We start from the raw sequence: 26,302 nt of genomic DNA, 5'->3' as shown, positions 1-26,302 counted from the left end.
CCGTCTCCGTTCATCTGCAGCATGTGCCGCCACCGCATTCCCCCTATTCCCCGTGCTGCACATTTGGGAAGGATAAAGGCGGCGCACAAAGACTCACCTAATATTGGTTCCAGGAGCTGCAGTTCCCTTCTATTCTCTCTGCACTACCGCCGGCGGTCGTGCAGAGAATAGATGGGAACGGCAGCGCTTGGATCCATTAGTAGGTGAATCTGTGCCTGCTGTATTTATTCCTCAACACTGTGCACATAATCAGTGCGGGGAGGACGGGGGTGCAGGGGGGGGGGGGGGGGGGAGGATAAAGGCGGCGCACAAAGACTCACCTAATATTGGTTCCAGGAGCTGCAGTTCCCTTCTATTCTCTCTGCACTACCGCCGGCGGTCGTGCAGAGAATAGATGGGAACGGCAGCGCATGGATCCATTAGTAGGTGAATCTGTGCCTGCTGTATTTATTCCTCAACACTGTGCACATAATCAGTGCGGGGAGGACGGGGGTGCAGGGGGGGGGGAGGAATCTAGCCGGAAAACACGAGATGGCCCCTGCCATCAACAGAACTCTCCACATTTACTGCACTGAAACCAAAACGTGGACACTAAAATACATTTGGTATTATAGGTTGGGGTTATGGTCACCCTGGACATCTGAGAGCTCTTTCTGGGTCCATATTACTCCTCCCCTGGCTTCTCTGGGAGCTTTTGGTGGGTCCTGGTGGTGGTGAGGGTTTCTTCCTATCCCTCTTTATACTCTGCTTTTGTCTTTTTTCTTTCCTTCTTCTTTTGTCTCTTCAGGTTTATGGAGCGGTTTATCTCACTAGCCCCCCTATTTGAGTTGTGGTTAGCTGATTTAGCACATTCCTCTAGATAACATTTTGGGGTTGGGTACCAGGGTGAATGTTCCCTCTGGGCGCCAGGAATCCCTCCACAATATCACAACCCACTTTTATGGGTGACTAATGCTGGGAATACACCATGGGATTTTTTGGCAGGTAGATTGTTCGATAGATAATTTCCAACAGGTCCGATCCTATTTTCGATCAGTTTTCTGATCGATTTCACATAGAAGTGAATGGAAATTCGATTAGAAAAAGGATTGGAAAAACAATTGGACAGTAAATCTGCTGAAAAATCTGTGTATTCCCAGCATAAGGGAGAAGTCATATATACACATGGGTGCAGACATGTGTGATGGGCTTGCATTATATTTGCCTAGGCAGGCACAACCATTTGGGTAGGATATTTCTGTTTTTGCAGTATGTTCATGTAATGCATGAGGCACTGGATAGCCTCCAATAGTCTGTTATTTGCATGCTGAATGTGTCATGCTAATGTTATGTGTTTCTTTGTTTTCTTTATATACTTTATAAATAGTCTTTTTTTTTTTTTTTTAAAGAAAAAGAAAGCAAGACTAATTGTTTTTCATAAATGCCTCACGATAAGTCAAAAATTGTAGATTTAATTGCCTGTTAATTGGTGACAATTCAGTGGGACTCCTAAACGAATGTTCCTACAACAGTGGATAGTAAGGCAAATAAGCAGTGCAAGGGATGATCAGACATCACAGTAAAGATGGAGGTCGGACACACTGTTGAAGTGGCACAGCATGGCACAGTAGGAGTGATAAGACATGTTAGTGGGGGAGTGGAAGGAACAGATTGGGAGTCACTGGGATAGGTGAGAGGAAGCAAAGTTGTGAGGACAAATGATGACAGGAAGCAGACATATGCAGTAGGTTGGGCTATTCACTGAGGTAAAGGGAGTACACAGTGGGTGGGAGAATAACTGAGCAAGTAGGGGTTGAAGTTAAAGAGGAACTCCAGCCTAAACAAACATACTGTCATTAAGTTACATTAGTTATGTTACTTAAAATAGATAGGTAATATAATCTTTTACCCACACTGTTTTAAAAGAACAGGCAAATGTTTGAATTCATGATGGCAGCCATCTTTTTGGTTGACTGGAGGTGACAGGGAGCACGAGACAGTTCCAACTGTCCTGTGTCCTGAGTACCTCTCCCAGTTGCTAGGCAACATGAATAACAACATAGGAAATCCTATCATGCTCTGCACAGCATCAGGAAAAAAAAAGCCCGGGCTTTTTTTCTTTGATGGGTGGAGCTTAGCTAAAAATGCAGCGAAAAATGATGCTTTGGTAAGAAAAACAAAGTTCTGATGCTCTGAAAATGTTAAAGAAACACCAAGCCTTTTCAGTTCTACTGAGTAGATTTTTAGTCCGGAGGTTCACTTTAAGTTTTAAGACAAAGGAAAGGGGAAGAAAGTACATTATGACCTAACCACACATGGTTCATAGTAAAGAAACAAACTTGAATATAACTTGGATTCTACTTTACGATACCTACCTGGACGTTCTACTGGTACAACTTCAAAGTCATCTGTCTCTTCATTATTATCATTTCTTTTTCCAAATTTTCTCTTCATGGTTTTTATATCCCTACATGGGAACACAACAGGAGTGTATTATTCCTGCACAATTTCCTATTTTACCAAAACATCTTACAGAATGATGCTCCTGTCAGCTCACCCTTCATCATCACTGCTGTCACTGTCTGAGTCACTGCTGCCTTCAGCAGCGGCAGGATGAGGTGAGGACTCAGAAGATGGCTCACTCATTTTTGACTGTGCATCTGTGTTAGTTTCTACTGTGGCGTCCACTGACTGAAGTGGCTTCTTCTTGTCTTTCTTGTCTGATGACTTTGTACCTGTGCATGAAAGGAGGCGCGTTATTCAAGTGGGATTCAACTCTGACATAATATTGGATAAAAATGTGTTTTCCTACTTTTTTTTTATTACCCATACAGTTACCATTATTTGCTTTTGTGCGCAAATATAATTGTCCATTTACAGATTACAAGTTCCTAAAGTATCAGCTCTGAAAGCTGCCATTGCAATTTAATGCATAGCTGCTGTATTTATACTGTATATTATAATGTCTCTAGTGAGATTTCGCTCCTGTTTTGTTTTTTTGTTTTTTCACCTTCTGCTAACCATGCAAGCTGAAACACTGCGAGGAATGTTTACGAATTGTAGCTGCTAATGTGTAAAAGCAGGATGTTATCAATATGTTTGCTTCCATGAAAGCATGAAGTAGATACACTGCAGATTTATTGCAGGATTTGTATCAGCTGTAACAAAGAAATGTTGTTATACTGTTGCGTGTCTTTTAGAGCAGAGAGCAAGTTCCCTAGTTCAGGTCCACATTAAATGAAACCAGAGATGATATAAAATAAAAGTTTTATACATACCTGGGGCTTCCTCTAGCCCCATGCGCATAGATGGCTCTCACGCCATCGTCCTCAGCCTTCTGTATCGCCGGTACCCGTAGCTTCGGCCAGTCTGCGCAAGAGAAGCGCACTCTCTACATATCTCTCTGGCAGCCGTATGTATAAAAAAACTTTTATTGTAAATAGTCTCTGGTACACTTTAAAGAGAACCCGAGGCGGGGTTCTTACATCGCAATCCGCATACAGAGGCTGGGTCTGTCTATAGAGCCCAGCCTCTGTTGCTGTTGTTAGTTTCCTCCAAAGCCCCCCCTGCGCGCTGTCAGACCCCATAAAACACAGCCGCGCTGGCGACACGCAGCGTGTCGCAGCCGGCTGTGTTTATCTCACTAATGTCAGTCTCCGCTCTCCCCCACCTCCTGAATCGCTCCGGTCCCCGCCCACGTCCCTTCCCTCGCCGCTGATTGGAGGGAAGGGACGCGGGCGGGGACCGGAGCGATTCAGGAGGCGGGGGAGCAGCCGAGACTGACATTCGTGAGGTAAACACAGCCGCATAGCGTGGCTGTGATTTATGGGGTCTGACAGCGCGCAGGGGGGTCTTTGGAGGAAACTAACTAGCAACAGAGGCTGGGCTCTATAGACAGACCCAGCCTCTGTATGCGGATTGCGATGCAAGAACCCCGCCTCGGGTTCTCTTTAAGGCCAAGATTACACTTAGCAGAATCGCATGCGTATTCCACTGTGGTAAGGGGAAAATGCATGTGATTTTGCTTAGTATGACTCTGGCCTTAGACATTTTGCCCTCTGTACTGAATATTCTGAGCAAATTGTTGTATTTGTTGAGGGATTTTTGGTCCTTTTAGCCCCTTACACAATCCTAGAAGCTCTGGTTCACCATGAGCTTGCTGGGCAATCTGTAGCCTTGTGGTTTACCTAGAAATCCTAAATTATATGAGTTTTACAAAATTATTTTGACACAGTACCTTTTTTACTTTCTTGCAATATCTTTGTCTGTTTAATTTCCATCGCCTCATCAGCTTCTGAATGAAGTACAGAAGAGAAAATTCCCTGATAAAAAGAAAATAAAGAACACTAAATATGCATTTTCACAATGTACAAAAAGCATTACTGTTGATGAAGTTTATCACTGCCATGGTCTACAGAAAAATAAGTCAGCAGTCCCGACTTGCAACAAATCCAGAAATCCGGACTCAACTCTTCAAGTGGGAAAAAAATGTCAATCTTTATCTTTTTTCCCCCCAATTTTTTCCCTCTTAACCTAGATGCATCTTATAGTCCTAAAAATATGATATGTACTCCATAGAGAAAGCTACTCCCCACGTCACCAACCTTTCCGAACCACAAATTCTTATCTCTTTCTTCTCGTTCAGACTTTTCTTCTAGAGATAGCAGAAGTGGGTTTGAAGACTCTTCTTCTTCCATCTGTTCATCAGACTTTGCACCCCTACAAAGGAAAAAAATTATAGGAAAAAAAAATAAAAAATAGGCACTGTAAAAGACAAACTGAATACAACTCTAACTTGTAAAAGTTGCCTAATGCTGACTACTTTCATAATGGTATTGTAGGGATGTGCCACTCACATGCCACTGTCAGGGTTACTAACCAAGCAGAGAAAATTCCTTAAAGGGACACTTAAAGGGAACCTTAACTGAACGGGGGGTAAAGAGTTTCACTTACCTGGGGCTATTACCAATCCCCTGCAGCATTATTGGACACATTCCCTACTGCAATTGGCGCTGTTGCGGACCGCAACGCGCACAAAAATATGCGTCAACGCGTATTTTTGTACGCGTTGCGGTCCGCAACAGCGCCAATTGCAGTAGGGAATGCGTCCAATAATACGCATGGCGGCCGGCCGACTGGTGAGTCGTCAAAAACTAAACTAAGTGACAGCGGGGGACCGGAGGATTCCAAAGCGGCTCCGAGGGCACAGGACTGTTCAGTTAAGGTTCCCTTTAAAGAGACTCCGTAACAAAAATTGCATCCTGTTTTTTATCATCATACAAGTTCCAAAAGCTATTCTAATGTGTTCTGGCTTACTGCAGCACTTTGTACTATCACAGTCTCTGTAATAAATCAATGTATCTTTCCCTTGTCAGACTTGTCAGCCTGTGTCTGGAAGGCTGCCAAGTTCTTCAGTGTTGTGGTTCTGCTATGAACTCCCCCCTCAGGGGGGAAAGAAACACACAAATGATCTCTTGAGATTCAAAAGGAAGGCTGTATACAGCCTGCTTGTGTATGGATGTATTTTCTATGTGTGGACATACTGTACATCAACCTACTTCCTGTTTTGGTGGCCATTTTGTTTGTTTATAAACAAACTTTTTAAAACTGTTTTTAACCACTTTTAATGCGGCGGGGAGCGGCGAAATTGTGACAGAGGGTAATAGGAGATGTCCCCTAACGCACTGGTATGTTTACTTTTGTGCGATTTTAACAATACAGATTCTCTTTAAGCCAGAAAAAAAAAATGAGTTTTACTCACCTGGGGCTCCTACCAGCCCCCTGCAGCAGTCCTGTGCCCTCGCAGCCACTCACTAATCCTCTGGCCCCCCGCTGCCAGCTAGTTTCGTTTTTGCCGACAGGACTGGCCACGCGTAGCTTTGTCCGCATTCCCGTCTGTAATTAGTGCTATTGCGGGCCGCGTTGCCGCATTACCTATGCATAGATATGCGGCAATGCGTATTTTTGTACGTGTTGCGGCCCGCAATAGCGCTAATAGCTGCAGGGGGCTGGTAGAAGCCCCAGGTGAGTAAAACTCATTTTTTTTCTGGCTTAAGTGTCCCTTTAACGGTAGTATTAGGTCTAGCACTTTTTTGTTTGTGTAGACTTATACAGTACTTGTGTCTGCACACTTTTACAGCCTAACGCAGACTTATACGCAAATGTCTAGGCAAACCCAACTCTAAAATATGAATGTTTATGAAAAAATGTGTAAACAGATTTATTTTTATGTGTGATCAGATGTATTTTATTGAATGCATAGAAAAGGACATCAAATATTACATGCTATAGGGTCCTTGCCTGTGCAGTAACACAAAGCCGCTCGTGCATGGAGGAAAAATCTTTGCATCAGTGGCTTCATGCTACTACGGAGGCCATATTTGCACCTGTGCAATGTGCCTGCACTTGTACATGGATAGCAGTGCAGCTGCAAGAATGTATTCCATTATTCATATCAAATATTTTTTTTGAAGGTCCCAGCACTGGATCTCTGTGGTTGAGGAGGATGAGGAACGCCTCTTAATTATTCTGAGCTAAGTATCTAACTTTGACCTTTTTTTCTTTTCTCAGGACCCTTTAAAAGAAAGAAAGGAAAAAAAAATAAAAGTTTTGCCAACAAGCCTTCTTCAGACTCAGATACCCTTTCAAATAAGAAATAACAAAGAAGCTTTCTGACAAATAGGTGTGATGAAGGCTTGTTGGTTGAAAGATTACGCTCTTTTAAAGTGAACCAGAGACAAAACACCCTCATGTAGTTTACCATATATATCAGTGGGAACATTAGAGAAAACACCTACCCTGCTCTCTGTTTCATTCTTCACTGATCAGCCTGCTTCTTATCAGCCCTGTTAAAATCCCTGATTGAGCATGTAGTATGGCTTTGCTCAGGAATCATTATAGTGGAGTCTGTCTTCTCTGATCTCTTTTCAAGCCCAAGCCTGCCCCCTTCTGGCTCTGCTATAATGACTCAGCTATAACCATTCCTGAGCAAAGCCAGACTGAATGCTCAGTCTGGGATTTTATCAGGGCTGATAACAAGCAAGCTGAGCAGTTAAGAATGAAACAGAGAGCAGGGTAGGTGTTTTCTCTAATGTTCCCACTGATATATATGGTAAAGTACAAGAGGGTGCTTCTGGTTCACTTTAAAGAAAATCTGTAACGAAAAAAAACCTCCCCTCGGGTGGGGGAAGCCTCCGGATCCAATTCAGGCTCCGCTCCCCCCCCCCCCCCCCCCCCCGTCCTCCTCGGTCCCACGGCAGCGGCGAAAATCCTCCTGGAACAGCGGCAATGTAAATATTTACCTTTTGGCTCCAGCGCAGGCGCAGTATCTGCTCCTTCCCACGGAGATAGGTGGAAAATAGCACAGTAGAGTGGACCTGACGGGGATCGGCTATTTCCGCCTATCTCCATCAGAAGAGCTGAAACAGCACCCCCGCTACATATTGAACAGGCTGTCGGATCTGTCGGGCCGGCTTTGAAGGGCTGCAGTGAGACCCCCGTAGGAAAGAGGAGGACGGGGGAAGCCTCATTAGGATCCAGAGGCTTCCCCCTCCCAAGGTGAGTACCCCACAGGGGACATTTTTCTTGTTAGTGTCTCTTTAAGTAAGCCAATAAATGGTATCTTCATGATCAGCCTGCGATTCCTCAGTTATGTTATTCTAGGACGCTGTGGGCCAGCAGCACAATGTAAAGTGGCATCAGATTTGGACGTTGCATGTGTGTGATTTTTCATCCTGGGTGTTTACTTATATTCATCCCATTGTCAACTGCAAGCTCCTTGAATACACTATAGGTTGAGAATATGATAAAGTGGGTCTTGTTGGACTGTGAAACGCACATTAGGCTTTCTTCTTGGAAGTGATCAGTGTCATATTTTATGATTTCACTCCAAAAAAAAACAATTTTCTCCAAGCATTGTATTATGCATAAAGGAAATTGCATATAATGTCTTTCATTAGAGTTGATAAACCCACCATTTTGGTGGGTGCTCCACAGTGACTTTAAACACAAACAACATCAATACATGTGTAAAGGTGCTCATTAACGGTACAATTTCCTGAACAACTGACTGGCTGATCCGAACAGTCAGAAATGAAAACAGAAAGAAAAAAGGAACAAATCCAATAATAAAGTGGAATTGATCCTAAAAACAGATCAATGGAACGATCAATGATGCATTGACCGTTCCTCGTCAATTGGCACCATTAATGTTGGCTATGCTGATCGATCGTTCTGGAAATTGTATTGTTAATGGCCACCATAAGTTACAGGCAACAATTACAGCGGCTCAACTTACATTTTACTTTGCTTTTTTGGCAGTGTTTTCTCCCTCTTTCTCACTTCTTCCATTTCATCTTCATCCAGATCACTATCGAGAGAAATCTCGTCCTCTTCTGGGAGCTCAGTGTCTGACAGGACAACATCATCATCGTTGTTGAATTGTGACACGAGGGCATCTGCAGCAGACATGTCTCCTTGTGTCAATGTCTGCAACAGCTAAGAGGCAGGACAGAAGCAGCACAGTCAGGTTTAGATTGTATTATACATTAATCACATAAATAATGAAAAGACAAAAGGGGAAATTGAGAGCCCACAAGAGTGTAGTATGTTATGATCTGTATTATGTGAAATTCTTTTCATATAATAATACTCACAAAGGTGGGCTATCACTAAGGCAACCACTGTACAGGCAGGTGGGGAGCTTAGACCCGAACCTACTCGGGTTAACAAGTCACTCTCTGTAGATAGGAAGAAAGGGGTAGCTCCCCTCCACCAAGTGGTGATGAACAATTCAGATAATGGTAAAACAGAGGCGCCAAGAAGGATGATATATAGTAAAAGCAGTTTAAGAACGGGAGGTAATGGTGGACTTTCCTCCCAATTGATAACTTGAATTGTCTGATTTAGGTAAAGAACTTTATTGTACACTTCACAATGGTACTCATTTCGTAGGTGTGACCCGCTTCATCAGGCAGTATAAAGGAGTAACTTGCATGAGCTCTGTAAGCGCTGGGCTTTAGTGTATATTGTCTGTGTCCGCTTACCGTGCTTTTTCCGATGGTCTTCAGGGAGAACATCCCAGTTTCCCCATCATCAGCAATGGAAACACCTGGGAGATCCATTTTAAGTTCCATTCTCAGTCTCTGCTTGCGCTGAGCTTTCAATAATTGCTTTTTCTTCCTACAATAAAAACAGGGTCAACACTTCCTATCTTTGCAAACTGCCGTGATGCGCATAAAGTAATATTTATAACAACAACAACAAACAATGACATTTTTAATTTTTAAAAGTCATTAAGGTGGACCTTAAAGAGACTCTGAAGCCTCCAGAAAAAGCAGCTTTTATTTTACAATGTTGTTAGGCATGAATGCCCCCTCTGAAACGGTGCATCCCCGCGGCTGAAATCTCAATTAATCCCCCCAAAACCACAGGGCAAAATCCACTACTTTTCTGGTTGTGGATTTTGCTGCCCAGGGGAGGCAGAGCTTTTGGCTGTAGCTCTGCCTCCATGAGCAAAAATCTGTGCTAATCGCCGCCTCTCCCTGCCCCTCTCAGTGAAAGAAGACAGAGGGGCGGGGAGAGGCGGAGATCCGCGCAGATTGACGGAGCAGCTGCCCATGACATGTATGATTCAGACATGCTAGGATTGTATAGTAATATTGAGTTAAACTGTCACAACCAAATAGATTCTGTGTACAGTGGACTGAATATGATGCAGTGGCCACTGAGAAGTAATCTAGGGCTAATTTTATGGTCCCAAAGAGTCACAAGATACCAACAAATGCAGAGCTCCCTTGTACTGACCACAGCTGTGTGCCCTCTACTGTCTACTGCCGGTATTTCTGCAGACAGCATGCGGCAGTCATCTGCTTATTTTAACTATGACGCATTGTGAACAGATATACTGTACTTTTATTGAATGCATTGCAAAGGATGCTGACATTTAAAGATTAATTTTATGATTATTAAAGCTACATTTCACAATTACCCTCATCGGTAACTCCTGAAAACCCCATAGTTGGTTGGTATAGTGAAAAACGGCATTGGCCTTAGAGATTAGAGTTCCATTATTGTACAGTAGATCTCTCCCAGATATGGTTTAGTTATATTTGCAACAAACCTTTTCAGTGTTGCTAGCTCTTCAGCCTTTAGTTCTGCCAACTTCCTGTCCAGCTGTTCATTCTCATCTTCTGCTTTTTCCTCAGTTTCTGAACCAGCATCCTCTTCTTCACCAGAGCTGAGACTGAAATCATCAACAGATTAGAAAAAATAGCTTTGCTTGTCTCCAGTCTCAATGGTATAATTCAGAATATGTCCCTGCTGGTAAGAAGAACCTGGCTTGCTCTGGGCAAGACACATAGCTTTGTTTAATGTCTGAGATTATGTTTGTTATTGTACATTATATCCACTTGTCAAGTCCCAGGTAAGATAAAGAAGTTTTACCTGGTTAAAAAGAAAATGCTGGGCATACATGGCGAGGTGCGCTGTTATCAATCGAGCCGCTGATGGCTCGATTGATAATATCCAATGTGTCTGATCACCGCGGGGATTGATTCCGTGCTCGATCCCCGCGGGCGGACAATAGCGGCGAATGGAGCGGAAGATAAGGAGCGCCGACGGGGACAAGCGGGAATCGATCCGGGCGCACTCGCGGGGACGCGGCAGGAGTCGATCCGGCAGCTAATCGAGCCGCCGGATCGACTCGTGTATGCCCAGCATAACTTTTTGTGACACAATCTTTAAGATTTTGTTCCTTGGGTTAAAGAAAACCTGTAATGAAAAATAAAAATCTCTTGAGGATACTTAGCTCGGGAGAGGGAAGCCTCTGGATCCTAACAAGGCTTCTCCTATCCTCCAGTGTCCTGGCAATCCAGCGTGGTGACCCCCCGCACAGCGGCAAGGTAAACATTTACCTACCACAATCCTGAGCAGGCGCACTAGTGGCTCTTTATTCGGCTATTTTCACCTTATATCGAATGAAGAGCCGTTAGTTTGCTTGCACAGGATCGCGGTAGGTAAATATTGCCTGCGCAGCCTTGTCAAGGAGCTTTCGGATGAGCCAGCGCTGGATTCCCCAAAGCTACAGAAGACAGGGAAGCCACATTGGGACCCTGAGGCGTCCCACTCCCGAGGCAAGCATCCCCCAGCGGGTTTTTTTTTTGTTACAGTGTCTCTTTAAACAGACTATTATTAATTTCCTTTCCCTTGAAGCAATTCAAACCTTACAGGATTCCAATGATAAGGGAGTGAGAATAATACAGAGACACAAACAGCAGAAAACCCCCCACAAAAGACGTACTCTAGCTTCGTCACTGCCTCTCACTCCCACATACAGGACTTCTCAATAGCATTGCGTTCCGCTTTCCCACAGCCAGTCTGTTATGCTCCAAGGCTGGAAATTTTCCAACATACTCTCATAACACACCTGTGCAGACAAGTCTATAATTTGCTAATGCTCTTAGTCTCATTCCGCTAAGCCCATGTCCAGGGGCGTATCTAGGCCCCACCGGGCCCTCCTGCAAAAATTCTGAGCGCCCCCCCCCCGGGGCCCGCTTGGGGCCGTTTTGGAGGGCTGGAGGGGTTGCTGCATGAGGGCAAAGCCATGCCCACAGTCGGCGGGGGAGGTCCCCCCCCCCTCACCCCGGGGCTCTCCCCTCTGCGCTCTCCTCCAGCTTAATAAATGTGCCGGCAGCGGCTGATACATACCTTCCTTTCCTCTTCCGTGCGGTCCAGCGTGCATTCCTCACTCTAGTCTCTGACGCGACTTCCTGTTATACAGGAAGTCGCATCAGAGACTAGAGTAAGAAACACAGAGTGAGAAACACACGCTGGACCGCACGGAAGAGGGAAGGAAGGTATGTATCAGCCGCTGCCCGCACACTTATTAAGCTGGAGGGGAGAGCCCGCCGACTGTGGGCATGGCTTTCCCCTCGTGCTGCGTCCCCTCCAGCCCCCCAAAACGGCCCCGAGCGGGCCCCGGGGGGGCAGGGGTCGCATCCCCTATTGTTACGCCAGTGCCCATGTCTCTTTCCCTTCTCCAATCCACTACACTCTAGATTGTAAGCTTGCAAGGGCAGGGACCTCCTCCTAGTGTTTCTTATTCTGCTGCAATTTTTCATATTAGCATGCATCGGTATTGGTAATGTCTCACACCACTAATTAGCAATGTATTTGCTGGATGTCCTGATAGTACAGAATTTTGTACGTCTTGTAACTATGCTCCCATTATTCATTTTGTACTATTTACAGCGCGACGAGAAATGTTGGCACTATATAGACAAAAAACAAAATAATAATAAATACCTCTTTCCACACTTAACATAATTGTCTAAAGCAATTTTGACTATGAATATTTGATGAACTAGCAGGAACTTGGTACTTAAACATCTTTATATGAGTAAGGCTGCAGTAAATCGGATGTAAAAAAAAGAATGTGATTTTTGTGTCACTGCTTTTTGTATACAGGATTATGATGTATGCTCCTATAATTCCTTTTTTTATCTCCTTACCCTTTCAGACATTTTTGTACTTGAAGCGGACCTAAACTCAGAACCTCCTCTGCTCTAAAAGTTTTAGTTTCAAATTTTTTTTATAGAAAAAATAACATAAAGAAAAACAGTCAAGCAATGGAATAGCTCTTAGCAAAGGGCGTTATGTCAAATTTCCAACAGGTAGAAAATAATGTAGTTATAACAGAGTATAACAGAGAGAAGGATAAGGGTCACAGCGAACCTAATGCTGGGGATGCACGGTTCGTTTTGAACCGTGTAATCGAGCGCTGATGGCAGTGCTGATAATTTCCGACCTGTCTGATACCAGCGCGGATCGATACCGCGGGCAGGACAATGGTCAGAAACGAAGAGAAGATAAAGAACTGCCCGCGGGGACGAGCGGGAATCGATCCGGCCGCGCGCAAGGACGCGCTGCAATCTATCGTGCGGCTCGATACACGGTTCAAAACAAACCATGTATCCCCAGCATTAGACAGATAATGCCATAGTATTTCTAGAAGGTAAATACATTGCAGCCCTGATTTACACTTGCTGATTACTTGTAGATAAGGAAGAATTAGACAGGCTGTTCTCCATAAACACACACAGAGTGAATTTCTCTGTTTTCCTTGTCTACTGTACAAGAGTTTAGGTCCGCTTCAATGTTAAAAGTAGAAATTGTACTTAAAACTAGACTCACTTTATCTCTTCCACTGAGTCATTGGATTTTTCTTTCAGCTTCTTTGCAACGAATCTACGCAGCTTAGACCTCCAGCTCAACAGAGACCTGCAGAAGGAAAAAAGGAGCATGGTTCTTAACAGTTCCCAACAAGTAAAAAGTCATACATCAGGAGGAAAGCGAATTAGTACCTGAGCTCCTTGCGCCCAAGGACTTTAATATCTTTGCAGCATTCTTTGATGTCGTTGGTGGTGGACGAATGATTTTCAAGTTCTTTGTCATCTATCACAATCTGAGTAAAGATCAATGTAAATACAATCAAATGTCTTATATTATTAAAGTAAACCAGAGACCTGCAAATATAAAGATTTTTTACTCACCTCGTGGCTTCCTCCAGCCCCATTAACAAGGATGTGTCCCTCACCGTCCTCTGTTTAGCTGCAATCTTCCCTGGTAACTGGCTCGGTCGTGTCAGTCTGGGTCTACTGTGCACGTGCAGAAGACCTAGACTGGACCTGTCTGAGCCAGTTACCCGGGATGATTAAGGACGAACGGAGGGCCGCATCCTTGTTAATGGGGCTGGAGGGAGCCCCAGGTAAGTAAAAAAATCTTTACATTTGCAGATCTCTGGTACACTTTAAGTAAATGAACAATCAGGTTCACAGCCCTTTCACTACAGTCATGTTCTCTAGGTCTATTCCCTAGGAGTCTCATACTCAAAGCATAACATCCGAACCATGACTTCATCCTTTGATACTGTAGCCCACATGCTAATAAGCTTAGCCAGATTGAACTGGTGGCAGGCCTACACAAACCCCATAATTTATTCAGGGGGAAGAATGAATGAGCTGTGTATTAAATAGTAACTGTAGCAAAAAGGAGGAAAAAATAAATCGATACATTGCAAAGTGAGATGTTAAAAAATAGAAGAGAGATCAAGAATGATTGATATTTGCCATGCAACTTGTTCATATTGTTTCATCCACATTCAGCCTGCATGTAATCAGCCTGCCAATTGCCTCTAAAATGTTGAACCATAGATAAGACAAAAGGACATTTGTATCATGCTTTTCTCCTGGTGGGCTCAAAGTACTTCTGGGCTGCAGCCACTTAGGGGGCACTCCATGGGTGACCAGGATCATTAGGAAGTCTTGCCCAAATACTCCTCACTGGTTTATGTACTGGCTTGAGCTGGGATTCAAACCCTGGTCAAAGGCTCAAACCCTTCATCAAAGGCAACACAGCCTTACCAGTATGATATCCAGATGTTTCTGGCAAAAATCTGACTGCATGTTTGTTTCTGGTGTGTGATTCAAACAATACTGATGCCAAAATGATCAGCAGGACAGCCAGGCAACTTGTAATGTTTAAAAGGAGATAAATATGGCAGCCTCCATATACCTCTTGCTTTAGGTTCCCTTTAACAGACCAGAGATGAACAACCATACAGTGAGGTGGAAAAAACAAACAAACGTCAAAAGGGTCCAGGTGAGCTCCTTATCTTTATTCACACAAAGACTTCATCAATGATCCTCATGGGGTTCACCAGTACCCCTTACAACCTTCTTAATTTGTCTGAATTCCTGGCTAGTGGAACAGGCTGGATGCTTGCTCCAAATTCATTTACTGACAAGCACAGACTTCTGAAGGCATTTTAACAGTCTTATGGTTACATTATCTGGTCTCCATACCTCGCTGATCTTGGAAAGAAAGTCTACAGCGTTTGGAGCTTTCAGGAAATCAACCAGAGTGGCACGCTGATAAAGTGTTCCTTCCTCGTATCCTTCAGCCTAAGGTGAAAAGAAAAGTAAACATAGATTTAATAGCTGGCCACTTCTAGTATATCTAGATACATATACATGTGATATATCTAGCATATTAAAGGTTATGAAAAACTGTTACTGTGAATCGGCTACAAATCTCTATTTGCAAATGCTGAAATACAATCGAATACAGCTACTTCTAACTATGGCAAACAATAGCAGCAACTCTTGGCTACAGACTATTTTGCAGCTTAGGACAAGCTTCTGAGACGTGGCCTTATGGGATATACAATAATACAATACAAGACAAGAAACATTTATATTGCGTTTTTCTCCTGGTGGACTCAAAGTGCCAGAGCTGCAGCCACTAGGATGCACTCTATAGGCAGTAGCAGTGTTCAACTTGCCTAAGGTCTCCTACTGAATAGGTGCTGGCTTACTGAACAGGCAGAGCCGAGATTCGAACCCTGGTCTCCTGTGTCAGAGGCAGAGCCCTTAACCATTACACCATTCAGCCAAAAACATTTGTAAAGCACTTTTCTCCCATAGGAGCTTTTCTCCCATATAACCACCTTTGGTCTCTGAGGAAGCGGGGTTAATCCCGGCTGTTAGGCCATCTGTTAATCCCAATTGTACGACTCTCTGTATGTGACCCAGTAAAGGAATAAATCTGGACCCATTCATGTAGGTGCACAGCTTTTTTCTTATACAAGTGTAATTGGATGTCTACATGCTGGAGCACACTGCGGGTTCCAGACTCAGGTCACAGTGCCCCAGCCAGAATTGAGTGCCAGCCTTTCTGTACACTTTTACTGGTGCAGGACATCAGCATAGCTATATTTGCGATCAGCAATTCCAAATTTTCTGTAACCTAATATAGATAGGCAAGTAGATATATCTATACACATATATACACAAACACAGTAAATATACTGTACAGCACCACATTTTATGTCAAATATTTCTTCCCTTGCTTTTCAGACATCTACTTAAAATATTTTAATCTGCCAACATGCTAACAGAGGGAAAAGAAATGAAGTCAGACAAACCTTAGGTTTCTTATTGGATACCAGTTGAGAGACTGTTTGCACAGGACTGTCTACATTTTTAAAAGCAAATTTAGGATCAAAGAATCGACTGTCAATCTTATCAGGGGCCAAATATCCTGCAGGAGTGTGGCAAAAAAGTGAAAACCGTTAAATAAGAATAACAAAACAAATTTAATCTGATTAATTTAACTGAAAATAACACGGCAGTGCACAGTATGTAAAGTGCTTCATAAATGTTGACAATCCTCTAAGTTTTCTCAGAAGCCCCCCAAATCCCAGCATGTACACTGTATACCAATGGCTCATCAATCCATAAAAAGATACCCACGTGGGAGTTGGGGGGAGTCATGCATGGGGGGAAAAAAAACATCAACTGACTCTTGAATTCAACATTTTTTGCCCTCAGCAGAATCAGTAGTGGGGATATGTCATCATTCACCCTCACGCTACTGGTGGTAGCTGTGCCATCAGCAACCAACCAGCACTAAGCAAAGTGTCCTAGACCTAGACTCACCTTAAACACTGTACAAACCTTCACTTAGAAACTATTCTCTGGGCTGGTGCAAACCAAGAGGGGTTCTGAGCATTTTTTAAAACGATTGGGGATAGAAAACCACTTGGCTAATGTATTTAAATGGGCCGGTGCACACCAGAGCGGCTCGTTTTTCCCCCAAAACGCAAAGTCGGGTCCTGCAGCATTTCTGAGATTTCTGAGGCGATTCTGCCTCAATGTAAAGTATAGGAAAGTGGGAAAACTGCTCTAAAAAGCATTTTTTACAGAAGCTGTTCGGTTACAGCTTTACTGTAACAAAATATAAAATCTTCTACACAAAAACGCTCCAAAAACTGCTAGGCATGTTTAGAAAATCTCTCTAAACATGCCTAGAATTGCTCTGAAACTGCTGGTGGTTATTGATGTGCACCAGCCCTCTCTTAAGTTCCACATCTAGCCTAAAAAAGTATATCTCATTGCTAGAAATCCTGGGCTCTTAAGTTACAGTCACACACTAAATTAAACTTTGCCAAGGTGGCTAATACCAAACACCTCTGCCAAACTCCTAGGGACTCTGATGCCCCTTGATGGGTTGGCGGGCGATCCACCTGGCGGATCAATTCGGCAGAGCACTGGCCAAGGACATTGTTCTTTACACTCGTCCTGCCCACTCCGTAACACTTCTTTGTCAACCCCTCCCTCCCCCCGCATTGAAAAAGTATGTATAGCTAGCAACACGTTTGTACAATGGCCAGCCCAGTAATGTTGTCTGAGGGATCAAATCCCAATCCCTGTCGGGCGACTTGCCTAGTTCATATGTTCATATTTTCTGATGATCCTAGAGGTTCCCATACATTCAATGCAATAGGCACACACAATGTTTGGAACTCATTTGTTTAATTGGGTTGTAGTTTACTAATTTTAGGCCTTTTAATTTTGAGGTGCAGGCAGTTCCCAGGTTACAAACGTTCCAAGTTACAAACAACCTGCCAACACAAACGGCACGCCCTTTGCAATGACATTACTTCCACGCTGGAGAAGCAGTAGTGAACAGAGAGCTTGTTGCACTTCATAGGACACTTTCAGCGGTGAGTAAATGACACTAGAGGTCACAGTGCAGATACAGGGTATAGAGGGGGACACATGAGGCACAGTGGAAAGGGGGGGGGGGGGGCTGTGGACAGTGTTCTGACCTACATACAAATTTAACTCAATAGCAAACCTTCAGTCCTTATTTCATTCATTAACTGAGACTACCTGTACACATATCGCAAATGGACTTCAGGCTCCCATTAAGGGATAACTCACAAAACAACTAAAAAAAAACAAAAAAAAATGTATTTTACAATTTTTAAATATATTTTGACATCATTTATGAATGCAGATGCAATTCCTTTTTTTCAGGTCTACAAACCAGACCGTGTTACAATTAAAATACTGCACTCTCTAGAAAAACATATGAGGTAACGTAACAGGTAATCTTCCTTGCAGCAAATATCTTACTGAATATCATAAGCCAGTAGAGAAGAACCAGTATTTTTACTACAGTATAAGAAATGCACCTTCGATTAGCTTTTCCAAAGTTATATGATCAAAGGTGTACATTAGAATACCTTGTTAACCTTCTGCCGCCCGCGTCACGCCACTAGGCGTGGCCGCGGCGGCAGCCCCAGGACCGCCTAACGCCAATTGGCGTAAAGTCCTGGGGCTCTGTTTAGCATGAGATCGCGCGCATGGTGCGCGCGCATCTCATGCTCGGAGGGCGGAGCTCCGCCCCGCCTTCAGTCTCCGAGCGGCTATTGCCGCTCGGGAGACTGTTAGACGGCGATCACGCCGTCTATTTACTTGGTGCAGCGCTGCGATGAGCAGCAGCGCTGCACTGGGGACAGCCGTGTGACACGGCTGTCCCCATGGGGGACAAGAGAGCGATCGGCTCTTATAGGCAGAAGCCTATGACAGCCGATCGTCATAATTGGTCGGCTGTGGGGAGGGAGGGAGGGAATAAATTTAAAGAAACGGGGTTTTAGAAAAAACAAACAAACAATAATATTTATTTTAAAAAAAATAAACATGGGGGGTGCGATTAGACCCCACCAACAGAGAGCTCTGTTGGTGGGGAGAAAAGGGGGGGGGGGATCACTTGTGTGCTGAGTTGTGCGACCCTGCAGCTTGGCCTTAAAGCTGCAGTGGCCAATTTAGCTAAAAATGGCCTGGTCACTAGGGGGGTTTAGCCCTGCAGTCCTCAAGTGGTTAATCTTGTTCAAGAGCATGAATGTTTACAGATAAAGTACAATGAGAGTCATCTGGAAAGGAACAGCTGTTTTCAATTAGTTATTTAAACGTTTTATTGTAGACATACTATTTTTTTATTATTTCTCCTCATAATAACTGCATTTAAGTATTTATTGCATATATCTTTTTACAAGGTTTTTAATCCCTTAGTTGTAGTAGCATCACACTCCTCACCTATGGGTAGAACAACCTAATGGGTTGACACTGAACAAACAGTTACCAGCATTCTGCAGTCACACAACAAGCAGTCCAGAGAGAGAGGTGGTTAACCTGACAGATGCAGGTTAAAATTACACAAAAAAGATACTATGTGTGACAGATAAAAATAAGTGGCTGTTACTATCTAGGTAGGAAAAATTGATTTGGGGGGGGGGAGTCATGCTAATGCTGTGCTGGTGTACAAAAAGTCACCGGCGTTCTGCAGTCACTTGAGAAGCAGAGCTAGGAGAAACTAGGTTAACTGATGGATGCAAGCGGCTGTTCCCTTCTGGATGACCTTCGTATGTACAAAAGAAACAAAACAGAGAAACACACAAACAAGTTGTATAATTATTGCTCAACTCACCTTGACAGACAACAAAGATCTCAGCACTCTCACTTCGAGAAGCCTGGGGCTTTGTGGAGGTAACCTTCTTGAAGAAGTTTTTGAGGATCCATAGAAGAGACTGATAATCAGCAGAACGGAATATCTTTGTAATGAACCAGCCACCTTTACCCAAGCAATCACATGCGAGCCGAAGTGCCAGGAGAGATAGATGCACTGAAGTACGGCAAAAATAAATACAAGAAAAAGCTCACTACAAAACAATATGATAGGTTTACATATAAAAGAAAAGAGAGTAAAATGGTGAAATATGATGTCAGCACAAGAAAATCGCATAGCAACTGTGGTGCTATGCAATTTTTTATTTTTTTTTGTGCAATCCAGCAATTAATTTTTTTTCTGTGGGTTTTTTTTCTTCTACCATCTCAAATGACATACAGGCCGTACATCTGTTGGATCCGTGAAAATTGCGGAGGTGTCACAGTAGTAAAAAAAATGAGAGTAATGCAATCACATAGCAGTGCAATTGTGTTTCTCAGTGGAAAATGGCCCTAAAAGCTGGCCACACACACGATACAATAAAATGATCCAATTTTACGACAATTCAATAAAAACGATCGGATCTCCTGAAAAAAATCGAAAGCTTTTTTTTTTCATTCGACTGAAAAATCCGATCGGATTTCCCGTTTTCTTCTATTTTTATCGATCCGGAATGCCAGATATTTTTCTTCAATCTTACTAAAGTTTGTATGGTGTGTGTTAGATTCTCAGTTTATTAATATACACACCCTAGCAATTTTGTCAGAGTTTCCAATCATTTTTATCATAATTGGGCAAAAATTTAACATACGTGTGGAGTACATTGGTCAGGTTTTTGAAATGTTACAGTCAGAAAAATTGCTTGCAATTCTTAAATTGAACAGATATTTAAAAAATTGTATGGTGTGTGGCCACCTTAAAGCGGACCCAAACCAAACATTTTTTTTAATTAAAATATTTCGTTGCACCACTCTGACACATACAAAGATAAATAAACATTCCTTCAAGCCTATGAGCATTTTAGTTCATGCTTTTCACCCTTCTCTTTTCATAACTAGGGTTATACTGGGGGCAGCCATTAGCAATTCCTCCATTGCCGGACACCACCACCTACTCCACCAGTTTGCCTGATTTTGTCCCGGCAATATGAAAGGAAGGGAGGGGTTCCTCCAATAAATGTAAAATATTTTATATTTGTCATCATGCAGCTGAAAAAAGGCTTCTATTTATTATTATAATTTAGAAATAGATTTTATTTCTGAAATCTTGTATTTTTAATTTGGGTCCACTTTAAGTCTTGGCTATCTGCTTGCATGTTCCCTGGCATGAGTGACATCACATGCACATCATATCACATTGCAGGCCGGTAGCCAGGAGTGAGGAGGCAAACAATGCAGACCGTATTATGTGAGAAGTATTGTGAAGAAGGCTGTGGTCTATGCAGACAATGCCATATGGAGAAAAGATTATCCAATTCAAGGTGTGTTGTACGAAAGAGAGACTAGGCCATGTTAGGATTGTGTCCAAAACCGTGCATGCACACACAAAAAGAAGCATTGAAGTTGTCTAGTGCCCTGTGCTTCTGTGTAGTGTGTGGATGGTATAGTGTGGATGGTATAAAGCAAGCTATATTAATTGCTGTTTGCTCCTGGCTGTAATGGTTCCCTCTCTTCCATTGTATTGTACTCCCATTTTAGTGAACAAAGATAAAGCTCTATAATGTTTTCACTGGTATGCATTACTTGCTGCAGGATGTCAAGTTCACTTTGATTTTAGGATTGGCAGCACGGTCATGTGACTGTCATGGAGAAAAAGGGTGGAAGCCTGGAGAGCGACTTTGAGCTATTTGTTGAGTGCAGCAGCTCAAGCAACAAAAGGGAAACAAGATTTGCCATCTGACCAGTACAAGTACCATTTCAGTAACTAAAAAAATGGAATGGTCTTGTTCACAAAATCACATATTGCGCATTCTAGTATGAAGCTATACAGAGGAGCAATAGGTTTCTGTGGAATTGGAAAGATAATATATCCAGTTATCAATATTTGTCATAAATGGGCTGGTCTAAAACTACTTGGTCAACTCAGCTTTTACTATTATTTTGCTCCAATCTTCACCTTTTTACTGATTAAAATTAATTTATGTCACAAATTAACTCTACTTAGCGGTTTTAACTCACAATTTATCTCTTTGGGGTTGATCCTCTAACTCACATAGCGCATGGCAATATTATCCCAACTTCCGCCTGCAAGTGTGACCATTGGAACAGTAACGCACGTTACCATAGCAACTGTCGCTTTTCTCGGGTACCGCAGGTCATGTCAATTGTGAAACTCGTGGTACTTGCAGGTGGAAGTTAGGGTAATATTGCTGTGCGCTTTTTACCACTATTTAGAGAATCAACTCCTTTGTCTGTTTATCTCTCCTTTCAATTGAAATTAAAAAGAAGATAGATTTTTGAGTAATCCTTATAGTGTGCATAATGCAAGATACAACCTTGTGAGAATGCATCATGGATCCAGTTTGCTCCAACGTTTGGTGCACCATCATTCAACACAACATCAGCCTTCCATGTCTGAAGCTGCTTCTTCAGTGCCTTTGAAGGTAAAGAAGGCAAAAAACACAATTAAAAAAGTAGCATAGCACCGTATGAATGAAGTTATTCTTTAGCCTTTGATACACCTCATGGTTAAATGATTTCCTTTGCTTTCCATGTGGCAGATATAAACTCAGAGGTGATGACAGCCTTCTGCATTTACAGCTGCCATGTGTATTACTATGTTAAAAGGCAACTCCGCATAGAATTACTAAAATACATAAAACAAACCTCCCCATAAGGGAGGTTCATAGTGTGGACGTTTGTACAGGGGACAGGCATTACTTACGTTGAGGGGGCTACTCCCTAACCCTCTGTCTGTATGGAGGTTTGTTTAGTATATTTCAGAAATCCAGGGCTCAGATCCATAGTTACATAGTTAGTTGGGTTTTGGCAGGCGGGGGAAACGCTGACTAGGTTCGCTGCATCCGCAACATCATCAGGGCAGACTGATAGATGGAGTGCTTTGCTGTTTAAATGGCCGTGCGGCGTCTGTACGCGTCGCCGCGCGGCCATTTAAACAGCACACGTAGACATGCCACATGGCCATTTAAAAAGCATGCATAGAGACGCCGCTTGGCCATTAAAACAGCATGCATAGAGATGCCACGCAGCCATTTAAACAGCATGCATGGAGACGCCACACGGCCATTTAAACAGCATTCATGTGAGTCTGATGAACTGTGGCTGCGATTGGGCCCCTTTCCACCTTGTAACATACAGATATGCTCAATGGAATTTGATTGGATGTCAGCCTATTAACACTTATGCTGCGATTGGGCCTGGTGGAGAATGGAGCTTAATCTCACCCTGCATAAAAACTTCAGGCGGATGTTGTAATTATGATCTGGAGGACAGTGAGGCCTGCCTCTATATTACCTTACCTTAGTTGGATGCTATGAACACAATGCTGGTCATCTCAAACCTGATCCAATTGTGTGACTGCCAGGCCTATGCACAGTCTTTGTTTTCTATTGATAAAAGTATTTGCAGCGAACCAATATATGAAGTAAAATTTTTGGTACCTATAACCGGCCCTCTTTTATAACAGCTTAACAGAGCATTTTATCACAATACTGTGTGTATGTACAAGACTCTGGTTTGACTGGGGACGCCCAGTCAGACACCACAGGGCGGTAGCAGTGTGGCGGCAGGTTTATTTTTCTCCCGGGGGTTCTGAGGCCTTTTTATATGGGGGGGGGGGGGGGGGGGGGTATTTAGATTGTGATTTATAGTTTACATCTTGTATAATATTTTTTGCACGGGAGAGTTAATGTCTGTTTTTTGCAAATCTATTACCAGATTTTTCACAGACATTCCCCCTGCAAATGCCTTGTGCTACTTTTTACTATGCATCCACCTGAGTTGCTTTTTCACCTTTTAAGTTGAATTGCTGAAATAAATGGACTTTTACACGATATTCAAATTTTTCAAGTTTTACCTGTATATCATCATGTCACATAAGGTTCCCTTTAAGAATTAAGTTATTCAGTACTAGAAAATGATGCCACAAAACAAGGGTGATAGTCAATTAGGCCTAATGACTCTATGCTAGCTTGTCATTCACATTAATCACCTGTCTGCAGGACTCGCTGGTAATGTCATCTTGAAGAGTCACAACGCTGGGAATGGGTTTAATCGGCACAAGATCAACTCCTGAAGGATAGGAGAAAGAAACCAGTATGAAAATACACACACAATCTTTTTTTCTAACAACTTTAATATATTAAAAAAACAAAAAGATCTAGCTGGGTGGATGCTACGGGCTACTCATATTGTGTTTATTCAAAGCATACCTGAGACCATGTAAATAGAAGCATTTACTGTATATACTCGCATATTAGGCGACCCACGTATAAGCTGAGGTACCCAAGTTATTGACTTTTGTATAAGCCTGCTCCCCAGTATAGTCCCCTCCACAGTAGCTAGATGTGCCCCCAGTACAAGTCAGCCCCCCATCCCTATAGCCAGATGTTCCCCAAGGATGATACAGCTGTGTCTTTAGACGGCATCACAGATATGAGACACAGCGATTGCCACACAGGAAGAATCCACGATCATCGCACCGCTGACACGTTGCCATCACGCTCCACTCCACAAGCCAGGGGACACAGGTAGTCTTGAGCAGGGCACTCTGCACGCCATGTTGCAGTGGATGTGGGGCACGGACACAGCAGGGAGCCAGCTGGCAAGAGCAGGATTGCTAGAGCAAGATCCTTAAGTACCTCTGCTAGTAACAAAACCCGCTCCACCATCTGTTCTTCTCCACTGACTCGCATATAAGCCGATGGGGTAACGTTTCAGCACATTTTTCGTGGGGCTTCCTCAAGTCCAATATACTCTATGGGCTCCCTCAACATCCTCCCGAGCAGCACCGTTTTTCTCCAAGCTTCCCGGGGAATAGGGTCCAGTCTCTTCAGTCGCACTGCTCCCATCGTTGGGAGTGTCCTGCTCCTGTGCAGTACTACCTGCGCAGGCACAGAACACTCCCGGCAACAGGAGCAAGATGGGACGAGCGAGCATGCAGCCAACCCACGTAGTATATGGGGCTGGAGGAAGCCCCAGGTAAGTATAAATGCTGCTACTTAGGTACACAAAGACATTTTATACATTAAATCAGCTACTACTTTATCAAGCAAAAGAATGTTGGTTTAGATTACCTATGATAAGACTGGAGACAGGCATGAACTTTGAGGCAACCTGAAGCCTAAAATATAAGAAGAAATGACAATGAATTCACTACCAGAAAAAGAATGATCTCTCTTAATTAGTTAAATGCGTTTTAAGTAGTTTAGCAAACCATTTTAAATGGATATATTTGCTGTGCTTTGGTTCTAACCACGCAATGAGCTGGAATAAGTGGGGTGATCGGGGTATACAGATTAATAAGGCATCTAAAGCATCCTCACCAATGTGCCTCTGGCTTTCCCACAGGCCTGCACTCTCCTTCCCCATGTAATGAATGGATCAGTGCAGTCTACCTAACAACAGTGAGATGCTGGACATTTTGCTTTTTGATATGTGAAGATTTCTAGGAGAGATAAGAATTATGGGCAGGCCTAATTACAAATTCATATGCAGCAAAGTTCTGTAGTAATAGTAGTAATATCTGGCACCAGTGGGGATCTCTGGATGCCAGATACATGTGCTTGCCAGTTGCTTAAGCAACCAGCCTAATGAGAACAAACCTCCCCCCTCCCCCCAACATTAAATACTCACTAAGCCTCAAGCGACATCCTGTGGCTCCTAGCAGCTTTCAAGCATCCTCCGGCTTGTCACCTGAGTCATGCCAGGTCACATGACACACAGGGAGCCATGCACGGGCGACGGAGAGTCACCAGGAGCCTGCTAGGAGCTTCAAGACGTTGTTGGAGGCTCAGTGAGTGTTTTAAGGCCTGAACACCCCCCCCCCAACAAAAACAAACAAAACAGTCCCCGTTATCCCCTCAGGCATGCCAGTTAGTTGAGACTTCCAGTTGCCTGAGTTCTGGATAACATGGACTTTGCTGAATTGTTAATGTTCTTAGCAAATTTAGATTCAGATAAGGGAAGCAGGAAAGGTAAGAAAAAAGAAAAATAAAGGAATCCACTGTCATGCGGCGATAGTCGTCCCTCCACCCCCCTTCACAGCAAAATAACTTTGTTGTAGCTCAAGGGATCATTTCCAAATCCTCAATCTTGTAAATAATAATCGGGGGATTACTGGTTAAAGGGAACCTGAAGTGATAGGTATATGGAGGCTGCCATATTTATTTTCTTTTAAACAATACCAGTTGCCTGGCAGCCCTGCTGATCTATTTGGATGCAGTAGTGTCTGAATAACACCAGAAACAAACAAGCAGCTAATCTAGCCAGATCGATTAAATCCGACATGTCCGATCGGGATTCGATTCGATAGTGAGGTCGAATGTCATTGCAAAACAATGGCAAATCGAATACACTACAGATCGAATCCCGATCGGACATGTCAGATTTAAAATCGATCAATCGAATTCGATCCGATCAAATTGCACAAAAAATTGTATCGTGTAGATGGGGCTTAACGAAAATGTTAGAAACATCTGATCTGCATATGTGTTCAGGGTCTCTGGCTAAATGTATTAGATGCAGAGGATCAGCAGGATAGCCAGGAAACTGGTATTGCTTAAAAGGAAAGCCTTCGTATACCTTTCACTTCATGCTCGTAAGCTACCTTTTATTTAACCATCTAGGCTTCTGTTTTGGTTAGGTGACCTCCAGAGCCAGAATCATACAATGAACGCAGAGAATGGGTGTTCCTCTTTGTGGCACAACATCTTAGCAGATGTCACACATTGAGACTTTTTCTCTTCTATGATGCGCTGCAGTACCCTTTGCCCTATATGGGTGTAATGCGTGGA

The 26,302-nt window shown here is 43.3% G+C and overlaps 1 protein-coding gene across 1 annotated transcript in view; it reads right to left on the bottom strand.

Moving 5' to 3' along the window:
* FTSJ3 (FtsJ RNA 2'-O-methyltransferase 3) overlaps nucleotides 1-26,302 on the bottom strand; it is a 58,732-nt gene that overhangs the window by 8,268 nt on the left and 24,162 nt on the right. The window contains exons 4-18 of the mRNA XM_068255548.1: nucleotides 24,584-24,630; nucleotides 23,500-23,579; nucleotides 21,824-21,923; nucleotides 19,312-19,506; nucleotides 15,962-16,077; nucleotides 14,841-14,939; nucleotides 13,341-13,441; nucleotides 13,171-13,257; nucleotides 10,100-10,222; nucleotides 9,024-9,159; nucleotides 8,276-8,475; nucleotides 4,584-4,698; nucleotides 4,217-4,301; nucleotides 2,537-2,714; nucleotides 2,355-2,446 (exon numbers count right to left, since the gene is read on the bottom strand). Of these exons, the coding sequence (XP_068111649.1) occupies nucleotides 2,355-2,446; nucleotides 2,537-2,714; nucleotides 4,217-4,301; nucleotides 4,584-4,698; nucleotides 8,276-8,475; nucleotides 9,024-9,159; nucleotides 10,100-10,222; nucleotides 13,171-13,257; nucleotides 13,341-13,441; nucleotides 14,841-14,939; nucleotides 15,962-16,077; nucleotides 19,312-19,506; nucleotides 21,824-21,923; nucleotides 23,500-23,579; nucleotides 24,584-24,630 (1,754 nt within the window). The remainder of the gene's footprint in view (nucleotides 1-2,354; nucleotides 2,447-2,536; nucleotides 2,715-4,216; nucleotides 4,302-4,583; nucleotides 4,699-8,275; nucleotides 8,476-9,023; nucleotides 9,160-10,099; nucleotides 10,223-13,170; nucleotides 13,258-13,340; nucleotides 13,442-14,840; nucleotides 14,940-15,961; nucleotides 16,078-19,311; nucleotides 19,507-21,823; nucleotides 21,924-23,499; nucleotides 23,580-24,583; nucleotides 24,631-26,302) is intronic.

This window comes from Hyperolius riggenbachi, chromosome 10 (assembly GCF_040937935.1).
Source record: "Hyperolius riggenbachi isolate aHypRig1 chromosome 10, aHypRig1.pri, whole genome shotgun sequence".
In the NCBI taxonomy this organism is placed as follows: domain Eukaryota; kingdom Metazoa; phylum Chordata; class Amphibia; order Anura; family Hyperoliidae; genus Hyperolius; species Hyperolius riggenbachi.
The sequence above is the reverse complement of the archived record's forward strand: the minus strand, read 5'-3'. Positions and strand labels throughout refer to the sequence as shown.